The sequence below is a fragment of the Enoplosus armatus genome, chromosome 9 (genome assembly GCF_043641665.1).
Source record: "Enoplosus armatus isolate fEnoArm2 chromosome 9, fEnoArm2.hap1, whole genome shotgun sequence".
NCBI classification, from domain to species: domain Eukaryota; kingdom Metazoa; phylum Chordata; class Actinopteri; order Centrarchiformes; family Enoplosidae; genus Enoplosus; species Enoplosus armatus.
The window spans coordinates 18,143,448-18,156,197 of NC_092188.1; the positions used below are offsets into that span (position 1 = coordinate 18,143,448).

Consider the following 12,750-nt stretch of genomic DNA (forward strand, 5'->3'; position numbering starts at 1 on the left):
CAGTGAGAGAGATAAACTGAGGGTACAGTGGATCTCTGTCGCCATCTAGAGAAACATGTACACCTAATTGAGGTTTAGGACTTGAAGGTATACCCACTTAAACTCAGCTGACCCATTTTTTATTTGTGGAATGCAGTTTACTCAGTAATTCAGGCTGACATGCATATCCTTTATTTACATTAGCCGGTAGGATCCCTGTGAGTCATTTCAAAATATAGCAAATGTACTGTTGGTGGCATGGGCCATACTTGTTACCGCTCCTCTCCGGCGCGCTGAAGGAACAGAATCAAACACACCCAACGGCAGAGTCATGTGGTTGGTCATGAGGAAGTAAACAGGGAAGAGAAGATCTAAAGAGGCAAGCATTTTTTTCTGCAGTCTTGGGCTTTTTAAAAGTCCTGCTTTTGGTATTAAATCATCAAGACGTAAAAACGTTAGTGTACCACGACATGTTTGCATCTTTTTATGTGTTGTCGTCTGCAGCATCAAGGCTAATCAAAGTAGCTAGCAGGCTATGTGCTAACGTTAGCTTGGTGGCAATAGAAAGAGCTAACAGATAAGTTAGCTATTGCACGATAACTATACTATGATAACTACACTCTTCAAATTCTCCCATTTAGAAACCAAATAACAAGCCTATTAAAAGCCAAAGTGTGGTATGTCTTCAATGTGTGTTGGTGTGTCTTCAAGAAACCTGGACATTGTGAAACCTAGAGGTGTTAAAATGTTACAAACACAGACATTTTAGGTCTAACATTAAACATTGTTAAAATTAGTGTGAGAAAACATCCATTCTCATGTAGTCTGATCCTACTAAACATCGAGTGAAGGTTATTCTAAAGTAAATGGCTACAACCTAAACCTCTTTGTGAGGATGCTCTTTCTATTTGCCTGTCTCAGGAGCAGCCAGGACCAGTCTGGCAGGCATTCAATGTCTTCCCCAAGGACTCTGAAACTAGTCTGTTTGGTTGATAAAAATAAAGATAAAAACTGCATCAGAAAGTCTTGAATTGAACTGTTGTTTTCAAACATCCTCCCTGCCTTTCTCTTTTTTAGCTGGAGTGTCCGAGCAGTCAGTCTTCTGCGGAAACACAGTTTCGAGGTGTGGCTGTTTGGTGCATCATCCTCCTCCTCCTCCTCCAGCCGTTATGGTGGACTTCCTGGCGGAGAACAACCTGTGTGGCCAGGCCATCCTCCGGATAGTTTCCAGAGGAAATGCCATCATTGCCGAGCTCTTGCGCCTCTCTGACTTCATCCCTGCAGTCTTCAGGCTCAAGGACAAGAGTGATCAGCAGAAATATGGAGACATCATCTGTGACTTCAGCTACTTTAAGGTATGGATTTGATCAGGGCAGGCGTCCTTAGACATCTGTGGCCTTGAACAATTAGCTACAGTTAACATACTTAACATACAAGTGCTGAAGTGACAACCTAATTACATGACATTCTGTAGACTTGAGGAAAGTAGGCACATGATATTCAAGTCATTATTTATTTAAATGGAAGTCGGCTATTAGGAGGTGGAGATAATTTTGTTTCAGTTGCATTAACTGCATATCAGCATTGGCTTTGTAGGGCTGCTGTAAGTTTTTCCTGGGGTTCAGGACATAAACAAACATTTTAGCTCTGTCTGTGTAAAAATAATTGCCTTCTCATTGGAACAGCTGTTCTATCTTGTCCCCTTTGTTGGGAGCCGTGTGTACATTTTCATAAAGACATGAGTATTGATTGGGTATCGTTTGCACTTGCTTCAAGACGTTGCTTCTTTGACAGGGTCCAGAGTATTACGAGGGGAAGCTGGAAGCCAAACCTGAGCTTCAAGACCTGGATGAAGAGTTTAGAGAGAACAACATTGAGATTCTGTCGAGGTTCTATCTGGCTTTTGAGAGTGTCCACAAATATATAGTGGATCTGAACAGGTAAGACAGGACAGGGCTATGGAGGATTTTTTCCCCAGATCGCTTTCAGTTCAGTCCATTTAAGAGTAAAAGTTCTTCAGAATATGAAAACTTGTTGTCCAGCTGTCCTATTAAAATAAATAACAAAAAGCCCTGACCTTGATTCACACTCCCTCCCTCCCTCCTTTTCTCCTTTTTAAACCACAAAACATGATAAAGACTGTATTACAAGATGCTGTTATATGATTTCCTCCTCTCTTCAGATATTTGGATGACCTACATGAGGGTGTTTATATTCAGCAGACCCTGGAGACTGTGCTTCTAAATGAGGATGGGAAACAGCTTTTAGTAAGTAACACATATGCAAATCAGTTTTAAATTTATAACATTACAGGAACAAGCTAACATTACATCTTCTAAGTGTCTGTGATGAGTTCACATCAGAATGAATTGGCTGTGTTGCTGATTTGAGGATATATTTCCATGCCTAGCCTTCAGAATTACACACTGAAACACAACAGAAGTTGATGATTATGTGTTTTTTTTTCTCCCACCCAGTGTGAGGCTCTCTACCTTTATGGGGTTATGTTGCTGGTTATTGACCAGAAAATTGAAGGGGAGGTCAGAGAGAGGATGCTCGTTTCCTACTATAGATACAGGTGACTCACACTCCCACACACACGCAGGCGACATTCTCTTGCTGACTCACACGCTCGATACTGTGCTCAATTCACCTGCTCACAGCCAAGTTGAGTCACTTTACTTGACTCATAGCTGCCGTCGCTTAAAATGTTAGACAGAGTGAACATTACAGTTGGTGTACCTGATCTCTGTTTATCTCTCTCTTTCTGTGTCTCGGTTGAAATATCACCCCTTCATGTAAATATGCTTGAAATGTGATACAATATCATCTTGCTTTCACAGTGTTCTGAGATGTTATTTTACTTAAAATAATTAAAATATTAGTTTATATATAAATATAACACAACTTTTGTCCTCACTTGCCTCAGTCTTTAAATTGTCTCCCATTATTTAATTGTTTCATGTTTTCTCTAGTGCTGCCCGTTCGTCAGGCGACTCCAACCTGGATGACATCTGCAAGCTCCTGCGCAGCACCGGCTACTCCAGTCAACCTGGAGCCAAACGGCCAGCCAACTACCCAGAGAGCTACTTCCACAGAGTTCCCATCAGCACCACTTTCATCAGCATGGTCATCGGGAGGCTGCGTTCGGACGACATATACAACCAAGTGAGAAACATTTCTTTTTTTTTTTTAACATTTTGAACTTTCAAGAAACTGAAATGACAAATGTGAGATTAAAGTTTTCCTTTGTTACAGATTTTATGAGACAACTTGGGCATAGATTGTGTCAAATGTCGTGGACTGGACCTAAAATCCCATTTCTCTTCCCATCAGGTGTCTGCGTACCCTCTACCAGAGCATCGGAGCACGGCGCTGGCTAACCAGGCAGCCATGCTGTATGTTTGCCTCTACTTCAGCCCCTCCATACTGCACACCCAGCAGGCCAAGATGAGGGAGATAGTGGACAAGTACTTCCCTGACAACTGGGTAAGACGTTTGTTATATGGTAGAATTGTTTAATGGACGTTCTGTAGGCTTAATCTGCGCCGATAGTGTCCTGCTGGTAGATTAGAAATGAATATAAACAACTGTGTGAAATGTTATGGCATGCACTGTGTTATGTTTTGGCGTTTGTCTTGCTTCGTCTCAGTGTTTGTGTTGTCTGTCTGCAGGTTATCAGTATCTACATGGGGATCACGGTGAACCTGGTGGAGGCCTGGGAACCATACAAAGCTGCCAAGACTGCACTCAACTACACCCTGGACTCTGCTAACATCAAGGAGCAGGTATTAAAAATAATCGGATTGGCTTCAATGTCACACAGTCTTTGGCTTTGTCAATTGACAGTCCTTCAGTGCGGCGCTCTATTGTATGCAGGTACTGATAACTGTGCCAGCAGAATTCGTAAGTCATCCAATGTGACTGTGCAGAATCTAAATGGAGTATTAATCAAATCGGTGACTTTAGAAAGACACTTTTAAAAGTTTGTTAAGAAGATGGTGAATGTACATAAGCTCACATTGAAGTACAGGCACTAACAAAGATCCCCATTGTCATAATTATGAAGAACTCTGCAGCCTCAGCAGGAGGAGGCAACTGAGTAATGCGCGTTTGGTGTGTCATCTGCCGACATTGCCATGCTTCCTAAAGGCCACTAGTGGGAAAGAGTGTATAATGATTCATCGTCCAAGATGAAACATACTTTTAACCGTATCTCCCAACCAACACCACCGCCATCACTGTGTGTTTAGGCCACTCGATATGCAGCTAGCGTGGAGAGCCTGAGGCCTCAGGTGCAGCAGCTGCTGAAGGAAGGTTTCCTCAGGGAGGAGATCATCCTGGACAACATTCCCAAACTACTCAACTGTCTGAGGGACTGCAACGTTGCTATCCGCTGGCTGATGCTGCACTCTGCAGAGTCGGGTGAGAATATTGGGCAGATTTTTCGTTTAGAAATTGATGTTTTATTTTCTCTAAACAGCCTTAATTTCACTTTTTGAGCTGTAAAGTTCATATAGTACATTTCTCAGACCTCAAACTTGTGACTTTACCTTTTAAAATATGATATGACTAAAAATGTACTCAAATGAGCCATTTTCTTACAGCCTATGATCCTAACAACAAGCGCCTGCGTCAGATCAAAGACCAAGTGCTCAACGACTCAAAGTACAAACCCAAGATCCTGTTCCAGCTGCTGTTAGACACTGCTCAGTTTGAGTTCACACTCAAAGAGGTGAGAGTCTCAGAAATAGATCATGTGAATGATGACTGGAAAAACATGGGGGGATAACAAGGAACATACTGGACTTCAGAGTGAAATCCAGCCAACTGTGTTTCTCGTTAGGCGTGTCCGCGCTGTCGTCTATTTGCATACAGTGGGGCAGCATATGGCTAGCCAGTCTATCTCTAAGAGAGGACACAAATTTAATGTTCTCATTACACATCTCATCTGACTAATCCTTCCTCATTGACTCAGCATCTGTGCTGTCCCTCTTCCAGATGTTCAAGCAGATGCTGTCGGAGAAGCAGATCAAATGGGAGAGCTATAAGAAGGAGGGATCAGAGAGAATGACTGAGCTGGCCGAAGTCTTCTCGGGCGTCAAACCTCTTACCAGGGTGGAGAAAAATGGTGAGTTGCACTATTGGGATGGATAAGGTGAAGGACTAAAGGAGCCTCAGCCATGCAGTGTTTCATGCTCTGAACATCATGGATTATTTCAGTGTTGGAACACAAATTCTTAAATGAGTTTAAGCTCAGAAAAAAAATGTTGAGGCAGGGAAACAACATGGAAAAAATGCATCAAGGACACACATGCAGGGGGCGGCGGATTAGATTCACATCAGTCATACTTACTTCTTCTTACTGACATTGCGACTCCAGCTCTAGTAGAGAGACCCAATTTTCCTAACCACCGCTTGTGAAAAATACTTTGATATTATTCTCTCTCCACTTGTCCTACGCACCTGTATCACTCCTCACAGAGAACTTACAGGCCTGGTTCAGAGAAATCTCAAAGCAGATTGAGTCTTTGAACTATGAGGACTCTACGGCTGCTGGGAGGAAGACGGTTCAGCTCATACAGGCTCTTGTTGAGGTGAGGAAGATAAGGGATTTTCTCACAGTGCTGATCATTAAGAAATGGTTAGCTAAAATAGCGTTGGAGTCTTTTGACCTTAGAATTTGAATTTGGGAACATTACTGGAATCATTTTATACTATTTTGCAGTTCCAGAGTTACTTTGATAGGCTTAGCTTCATGCATATAACTGTAAAGGGAATCCAAGAGCAATGTATGCAAACGGTAGCTAAACAGAGAGACAAAATGAACTGCTATGAAATGCATATAAATAGAGGCGCATCAGAATACATAATAGAGATGTCTCGTTTGCTCAGTGGATTGTAATGCTCTCCTTTTCTTCTGTCTATCCTGCCACAGTTTATTGTGAAATAGGAAATGGAACAAATATGATTTCACAAAAATTTCAAACAGTGGGTTATGTTTATTTATATAGCCATTGATAACTGATTACATAATTAGCTAGTCCATGGGTACAGTCCTCTGGGCCAGCACCAAATTATCCTCATGAGCCAGAAATTGAATAAGCGCCAATGGAGAATGTGAAAAACATCAAGAAAATAAGTCTGCCAGGGGAGTGCTTACAATCATTGGACACAGATACCGTATGTGACTGCAGTGTTGTTTGTTTTCAGTACAGCTATGTGTGTAGATAACAAATGTTTCTCTCTTGGTCTTCAGGTTCAGGAGTTCCACCAGTTGGAGTCAAACCTGCAGGTCTGTCAGTTCCTGGCTGACACCAGGAAGTTCCTGCACCAAATGATCCGCACCATCAACATCAAAGAAGAAGTTCTCATTACCATGCAGATAGTTGGAGACCTGTCCTACGCATGGCAAATAATTGACAGGTACATACTTGCGGATAAACATTAAAGCAATACGGAAAAACTGGTAAAGACAGAGAAGGTAAAGTAACCATGAACAAAACGACAAAGTGAAAATGGATCTTTGATATTGCAGTTAAATGCCATATTAGTAACTGATTTTCTGGGATATTTTTTACTTTTCTCCTAGAAGCTCCTCAATATCATTCAGTTAGTGACAGATGTGTCTTTCACATGGTCAGCCAAAGACAATGAGACATTCTGTGAGACAGTCTGCTTAGCTTTCTATATAAACCATCAAGAGGACCACAGTGCTGCCGTTGTTTTGACTTTCATTTAACTCGGTTGTGTTTAGTTTTTGTCTGTATAGCAGATTTCAGCAGGTTTTTTTTCTGCCTTATGTTTTATTCTGCAGCTTCACATCAATAATGCAGGAGAGCATCAGAGTCAACCCGTCCATGGTTACCAAACTGAGAGCTACATTTCTGAAGGTGAGGACTATTTGTGCCCAAGACACATGCGCATGTGCTCGCACATAGACAAAAGAATAACAGCAGTAAATAATTGATTCTTTTGCTTTCATTTTAAGAATTGTTACCTGGGATGTTAAAAGAATAATTGTGTGTGTGTGTGTGTGTGTGTGTGTGTGTGTGTGTGTGTTTGTGTGAGCAGCTGGCATCTGCATTGGACCTTCCGTTGCTGCGTATCAATCAGGCCAACAGTGCTGACCTGCTGAGCGTCTCACAGTTCTACTCTGGAGAGTTGGTGTCTTATGTCAGGAAGGTACCGTATATTAACATATATATATTTATAAGTCATGTTTTCTATGATCTTACCAAAGTAGCTCCTATATCTAAAGGTTTTTAGCAGAGAGGACACCCTCTTTGACATTTCCTGTGGCACTCATAAATGAACATGGTTTTAAAATGGTTTCACAACTTTAACAAATGAGCTCTGCATGTTGCAAATTGTTCAGTAACTCTGCAGTAACAGCTGCCGTCATGATTAATGTTTCTACAAACCATCTGTTTGGCACATTTATCCAAAAGCAGCTACTTAGTGGATGTGTACCTTAAGATGCTATTACCTTCTGGTTTCATCAGCCACACGTCATGTTACTTTATGCCAGAGGATTTGTGTCTCATCTGCAGCATCGTGCGCCATCTGCTTTTGAAGACTTATGTCGAATCTTCTGTCTTAAAAAAAAAATCCCTGAAACATACGTTAGATTCATGTTGGCGCTCAGTTTGGGTATTTTATCTTCTTGTTTCCAGGTGCTGCAGATCATCCCAGAGAGCATGTTCACCTCTCTGGCCAAGATCATCAAGCTTCAGATCCATGACATCATGGAGGTGCCCACACGGCTGGATAAGGACAAGCTAAAGGACTACTCCCAGCTCGGGGCTCGCTATGAAGTAAAGCAACTGTTGTGGTTGAAATAGTCACGCTATACAACGTGCATATAGCGCCTGGAGTGTTTCTCAGAATGTCACTGAAGTAATGGAAAAAAGATCAGATCAGATATTCAATGAAATCAAAAGCAGTAAGAGAGGCCTCGAGTTGTTCTGTTTTGATGTCGACTCGTGCTGTATGTGAGTCTGAGGCAATCATACTGGCTGGCATTTCTGAACATTTTTCGATCTCACTCACAGCTTTTGATGTGAAATGCTAATTGGAAAAGAAAGCTCGACATGGAAACAGATTGTGAAGGCTGAGGCATTCTTGAATTGCATTAATTAGAATTTGTCAGGCTGATACTGAAAAGGCACATTTTAGTTTAACTATTGACTAGACGTTGACTTTATATTTTAAACAGCGTTGCCAATTTTATTACTTTGACGTTGGACTGATTTAATTTAAGGTTCACTGGATTCTGTCATTTCTGTGCCTAAACATCCCTCTGCTTCGTGTGATTACAGGTGGCAAAACTCACCCATGACATCTCCATTTTCACTGAGGGGATCCTGATGATGAAGACCACTCTTGTTGGGATCATTAAGGTAGACGATGCGATAAAGTTATATTTGGACTTGTTAAAAAGTTTTGAGCCTTTGCTTTTGGCACGGTGATGAAAACACCTTTGTTCCAACATGTCAGGCAGGGATTTGGTGTTGACATCAGCCATAGTGCACTTTGAGAATAAGTTACTGTGGTGGATTTTACTTAACTAACACGCTGTGATGCTTTAGGTGGATCCTAAGCAGCTTCTGGAGGATGGCATCAGGAAAGAGCTGGTGAAGAGGGTAGCTTATGCTCTGCACAAAGGATTGATCTTCAACCCCAAGGCTAAGGTCAGACATCAGATCTGCTGTATGTTGATCACCTCCTAATTTTATGTTAATATGTTGCAGTGCATTATCAATCTTGAGTGCAAGTTTGTGACATATTTGGTATTTGTCAAATCAAACCACTGAATTATTAATAGAACTGGAGAAGTTTCTCCAAGACACAGAACAAAAGCAATTAACAATTTACAATTCCAGGTTTTCCCCTGAATACAACCCAGAATACATCTTTTTACTGGCTCGCTATAATGTATTAAAAAAAATATGAACTAAGGTCCGTGTCCTCTTGCCTGGTGAGAATCACGGGTAACAGCAGGGAAGAATTAAAAGATGAGACTAAACAAGACTTTTCCACTCTCTTAGCCTAGTGAGCTGATGCCCAAGTTGAAGGAGATGGCGGCCACCATGGACGGGTTCTACCGATCGTTTGAGTACATCCAGGACTACGTCAGCATTTACGGCCTTAAAATCTGGCAGGAGGAAGTGTCCCGCATCATCAACTACAATGTGGAGCAGGAATGCAACAGCTTCCTCAGGGCCAAGGTCAGGTTTAAGACAGCAGCGGGCTTTTTGCTTTTTACTGCTTCTGATCACATCCCTGAATAGTGCACTGACATCAGTTCATCCCCCTGTAATCAATAGGAAACACTGTGGGTGTTTGTCTATTTGTCAATAACGGGGGTTGATTGATTGGTTCTCTCCTTGCTTCCAATCAGATCCAGGACTGGCAGAGTGTGCATCAGTCCACCCACATCCCCATCCCGAAGTTTCCCTCTGTGGACGAGTCTGCCACTTTCATCGGCCGTCTCTGCAGAGAGATCCTCCGAATCACTGATCCCAAGTATGTCTCCTCAATTATAACAGTGAAATAGAGTTTTTTCTCTCAGAACAACTGGGTTTTAATCTGACAATGGAGATACAGGCGTTGGTCATATCAGTAGATGCTGAATCTTGCACTATTTATAAAGTGACAAACGTTGGTCCTCTCTACAGGGTAACATGCTACATCGACCAGATGAACACCTGGTACGACCTGAAGAGCCACCAGGAGGTCACCAACAACAGGCTGTTCTCTGAGATCCAGAACACCCTGGGTACATTTGGCCTCAACGGACTAGACCGCCTACTCTGCTTCATGATTGTCAAGGAACTTCAGGTAATTAGTCTTTAAAAAAAGGTCTGAGGCCGTGTGACAAAGCTACCATCAGGCTCTTAATGAAATAAGCAGGGGGTCTTTCTTCCAGGTCTGTAAGGGCTTTTATTCTATGTATGGTATATGCATACCTGAGTATATCTGCACTGTTATATATAGCCACCTGTTTCTCCCATCAGAACTTCCTGACAATGCTTCAAAAGACCATCCTGAGGGACAAAGCTGTGGTGGATGTTTTTAAAGCCATGCTAGGTGCTGTCAACCCAGTTCAGGGCATCGTGGGTAAGTATTCATTATTTCATAGGAAATCCCACAACCTGCCAGGAACTTTTTTTATTCCTTGAGAAGAATCAATGTGTTTTTTTTTCTGCAACAGCTAATGCCAGCAAAGTGTACGCCAGTGCTGTGGCCAAAACCCAGAAGATCTGGGGTGCATACCTGGAGGCCATCATGAAGGTACTGGTCCATGACATTCTCTATGTTGTGAATAGAAAATAATGATGAATACCTTTCAGATGTTCATGTGATGTAGATTCTTTGCGAATCAAACATTAGCTTTGCGTTTACAATCTTTAATGCTAAATAAATAATAAAAAATGTTAAATAAATGTGTTTGTTGTAGGTTGGTCAGATGCAGATTCTCAGGCAGCAGATCGCTAATGAGCTGAACTACTCCTGCAAGTTTGACTCCAAACACCTGGCTGCTGCCCTGGAAAACCTCAACAAGTCAGTCCAGTCTCACCACCTCAGAGCACATAGTGCCGCTTCTCTTAACATCTCTGTAATTGGGTTACAATATAATTATTATCATTAGAGATCTTCTCTAATGTTGCTTATCTTTGCTCCGAAATGTTGCTTATCTTTATGGCCTATAGACTCATGATATATATATATATATATATACATAGAAATTAACACATACATTTTCACTCTTACTGTGAACTTGCCAGGTCTCTGCTGGCAGACATTGAAGCTCACTACCAGGATCCATCACTGCCCTACCCTAAAGAGGATAACACTCTTCTGTACGACATCACTGCCCACCTGGAGGCTGCCGGCATTCACAACCCACTCAACAAGGTCTGGAGATCACACAGTGTGATTAGTGTTTATCGTCTGCAGTCTCTGTCTGTCTATTTTCTGTCACTTCTTGAATGTGGTTATACATGGCAGAATGCTCTCACCATTTTCTCACAGATCTACATCACCACAAAGCGCCTACCTTACTTCCCCATCATCAACTTCCTGTTTATCATTGCTCAGCTGCCTAAGCTTCAGTACAGCAAAAACCAAGGCAAGTTTTTTTTGTCAGTACTATATTACAGCTCTTATTGTACCAGTGTGCTATGACAGTTGATGTTTAAGAGAAGCTTTTATGTTTATGCGCCACCACATCATCAGAGGTATTTCGTATGCAGTTGTCTGCACATGTTTTTATAGATGTGAGGGTACATGTCACTTTCAGCTTTCAGCTTTGCCACCCAGTTTTTTTTTTTTTTTAATTAATTGTATTTATGCCAGGGACCATGCATAAAATACATTCATCTCAAAACAAGAGAAAAGATGCTTTGTACGAGATTTAACTACTAGCTAATTTCCAGCTGTAGTCCCTGGGTTATGGTATAACACCCATTAGTGGCTGCTGGTAGGCTACTTAGCTGTACACACAGTGTGTTTGTAGAAAATCACTACTTGGACCAGGAAGGAATATGAGCACACCAGATTCTTGGCATAATAGTGACAAATTCTGTGGTGGATTTTTTCGTCAGTATGCCAGACTTACTGGTACAGTATGATAGGCTGCGTCCACATGTAAATGACCACACGACTTACGTCTTGTGTTTTCCCAGGAATGACCTGCAGGAAAGCCACAGACCCAGTCGACTGGCCTCCGCTAGTTCTCGGCCTGCTCACCCTGCTCAAGCAGTTCCACTCCAGATACACACACCAGTTCTTGGCTCTCATTGGTCAGTTTATCCGCTCTATCATGGAGCAGTGCACAAGGTAACAAAACAGACTTGACTGCTTTGGAATAACTACTAAAATTGCATGTTTAAACACTTCCTTTTGTGTAGTTTGAAGTTAGGATATTGTTTTTCTTTTTGTCTGCTTGATCTGAATACTTATATTATGAAATGTATCCTGTTATGGCTTTATGAACTCACATTTGAGTTTCCATTTGACCCCCATCATAGTCAGAAGATCCCTGACATGCCCTCTGATGTGGTGGGAGCTCTGATGTTCCTGGAAGACTATGTGAAGTACACAAAACTGTCACGCAAGGTAGGACATCTTTAACCTTAGTAATGTTGTAAAAATGTAGCAAATGACAACAATTTGCATTAACTGGAGGTGGCAGGGAAACCGGAGATTTGGTTTCTGATGATCCTACCCTAATATGTTTAGCAGCTGTATTGTTTTACAGTAAGATATAATACCATTCAGCTGTAAGAAATGGTTAATCATACAACACATATAATAATAAAGTGTATTTCTTTTTATTTTCTCTATTCTTAAAGGTGGCCGAAGCCCATGTGCCCAGTTTCATTTTTGATGAGTTCAGAACTATACTGTGAAGATCTGGATGAAGCATCTCATCAGAAAATGATGCTTTTGTTGCCATAGGCTTTTTTCATTGCTGACATTTTGACTTGTCATACTGAAAAGCACAGGTGTTACCAATAACATTAACGATTGCTTCACTCTATTCAAGTGTTCCAGTAAGCCATGTCAGTGTGACAGGGACCCAGGATGCACTATACCAGAACCCTAAAAGTGAAGCAGCTAAATGGAGTTCAGCCTTCACTCATTGATTTACATGATTTTACAACTGTGCTTCAGTGTCCTCCATGAAAAAAAGCCTATTGAGTTGTTTACTTACACATTTCATTGACATAACTTGCCAATTTTGTATATTGTCACTTTGTTTCA

At 41.5% G+C, this 12,750-nt stretch overlaps 1 protein-coding gene across 1 annotated transcript; it reads left to right on the forward strand.

Annotated features, from left to right (window-relative positions):
* The first annotated feature begins 1,133 nt into the window (after positions 1-1,133).
* washc5 (WASH complex subunit 5) lies at positions 1,134-12,750 on the forward strand. The gene is made up of 28 exons (XM_070911964.1): positions 1,134-1,334; positions 1,774-1,919; positions 2,162-2,246; positions 2,457-2,557; positions 2,955-3,147; positions 3,316-3,468; positions 3,654-3,767; positions 4,233-4,404; positions 4,587-4,714; positions 4,981-5,110; positions 5,464-5,576; positions 6,239-6,405; positions 6,797-6,872; positions 7,054-7,164; positions 7,656-7,796; positions 8,301-8,381; positions 8,571-8,672; positions 9,030-9,209; positions 9,383-9,507; positions 9,660-9,822; positions 9,999-10,101; positions 10,196-10,275; positions 10,442-10,545; positions 10,770-10,899; positions 11,017-11,113; positions 11,670-11,823; positions 12,015-12,102; positions 12,339-12,750. Exons 1-28 carry the CDS (start codon positions 1,149-1,151, stop codon positions 12,393-12,395), a joined length of 3,480 nt encoding a protein of 1,159 aa, XP_070768065.1. The 5' UTR covers positions 1,134-1,148; the 3' UTR covers positions 12,396-12,750.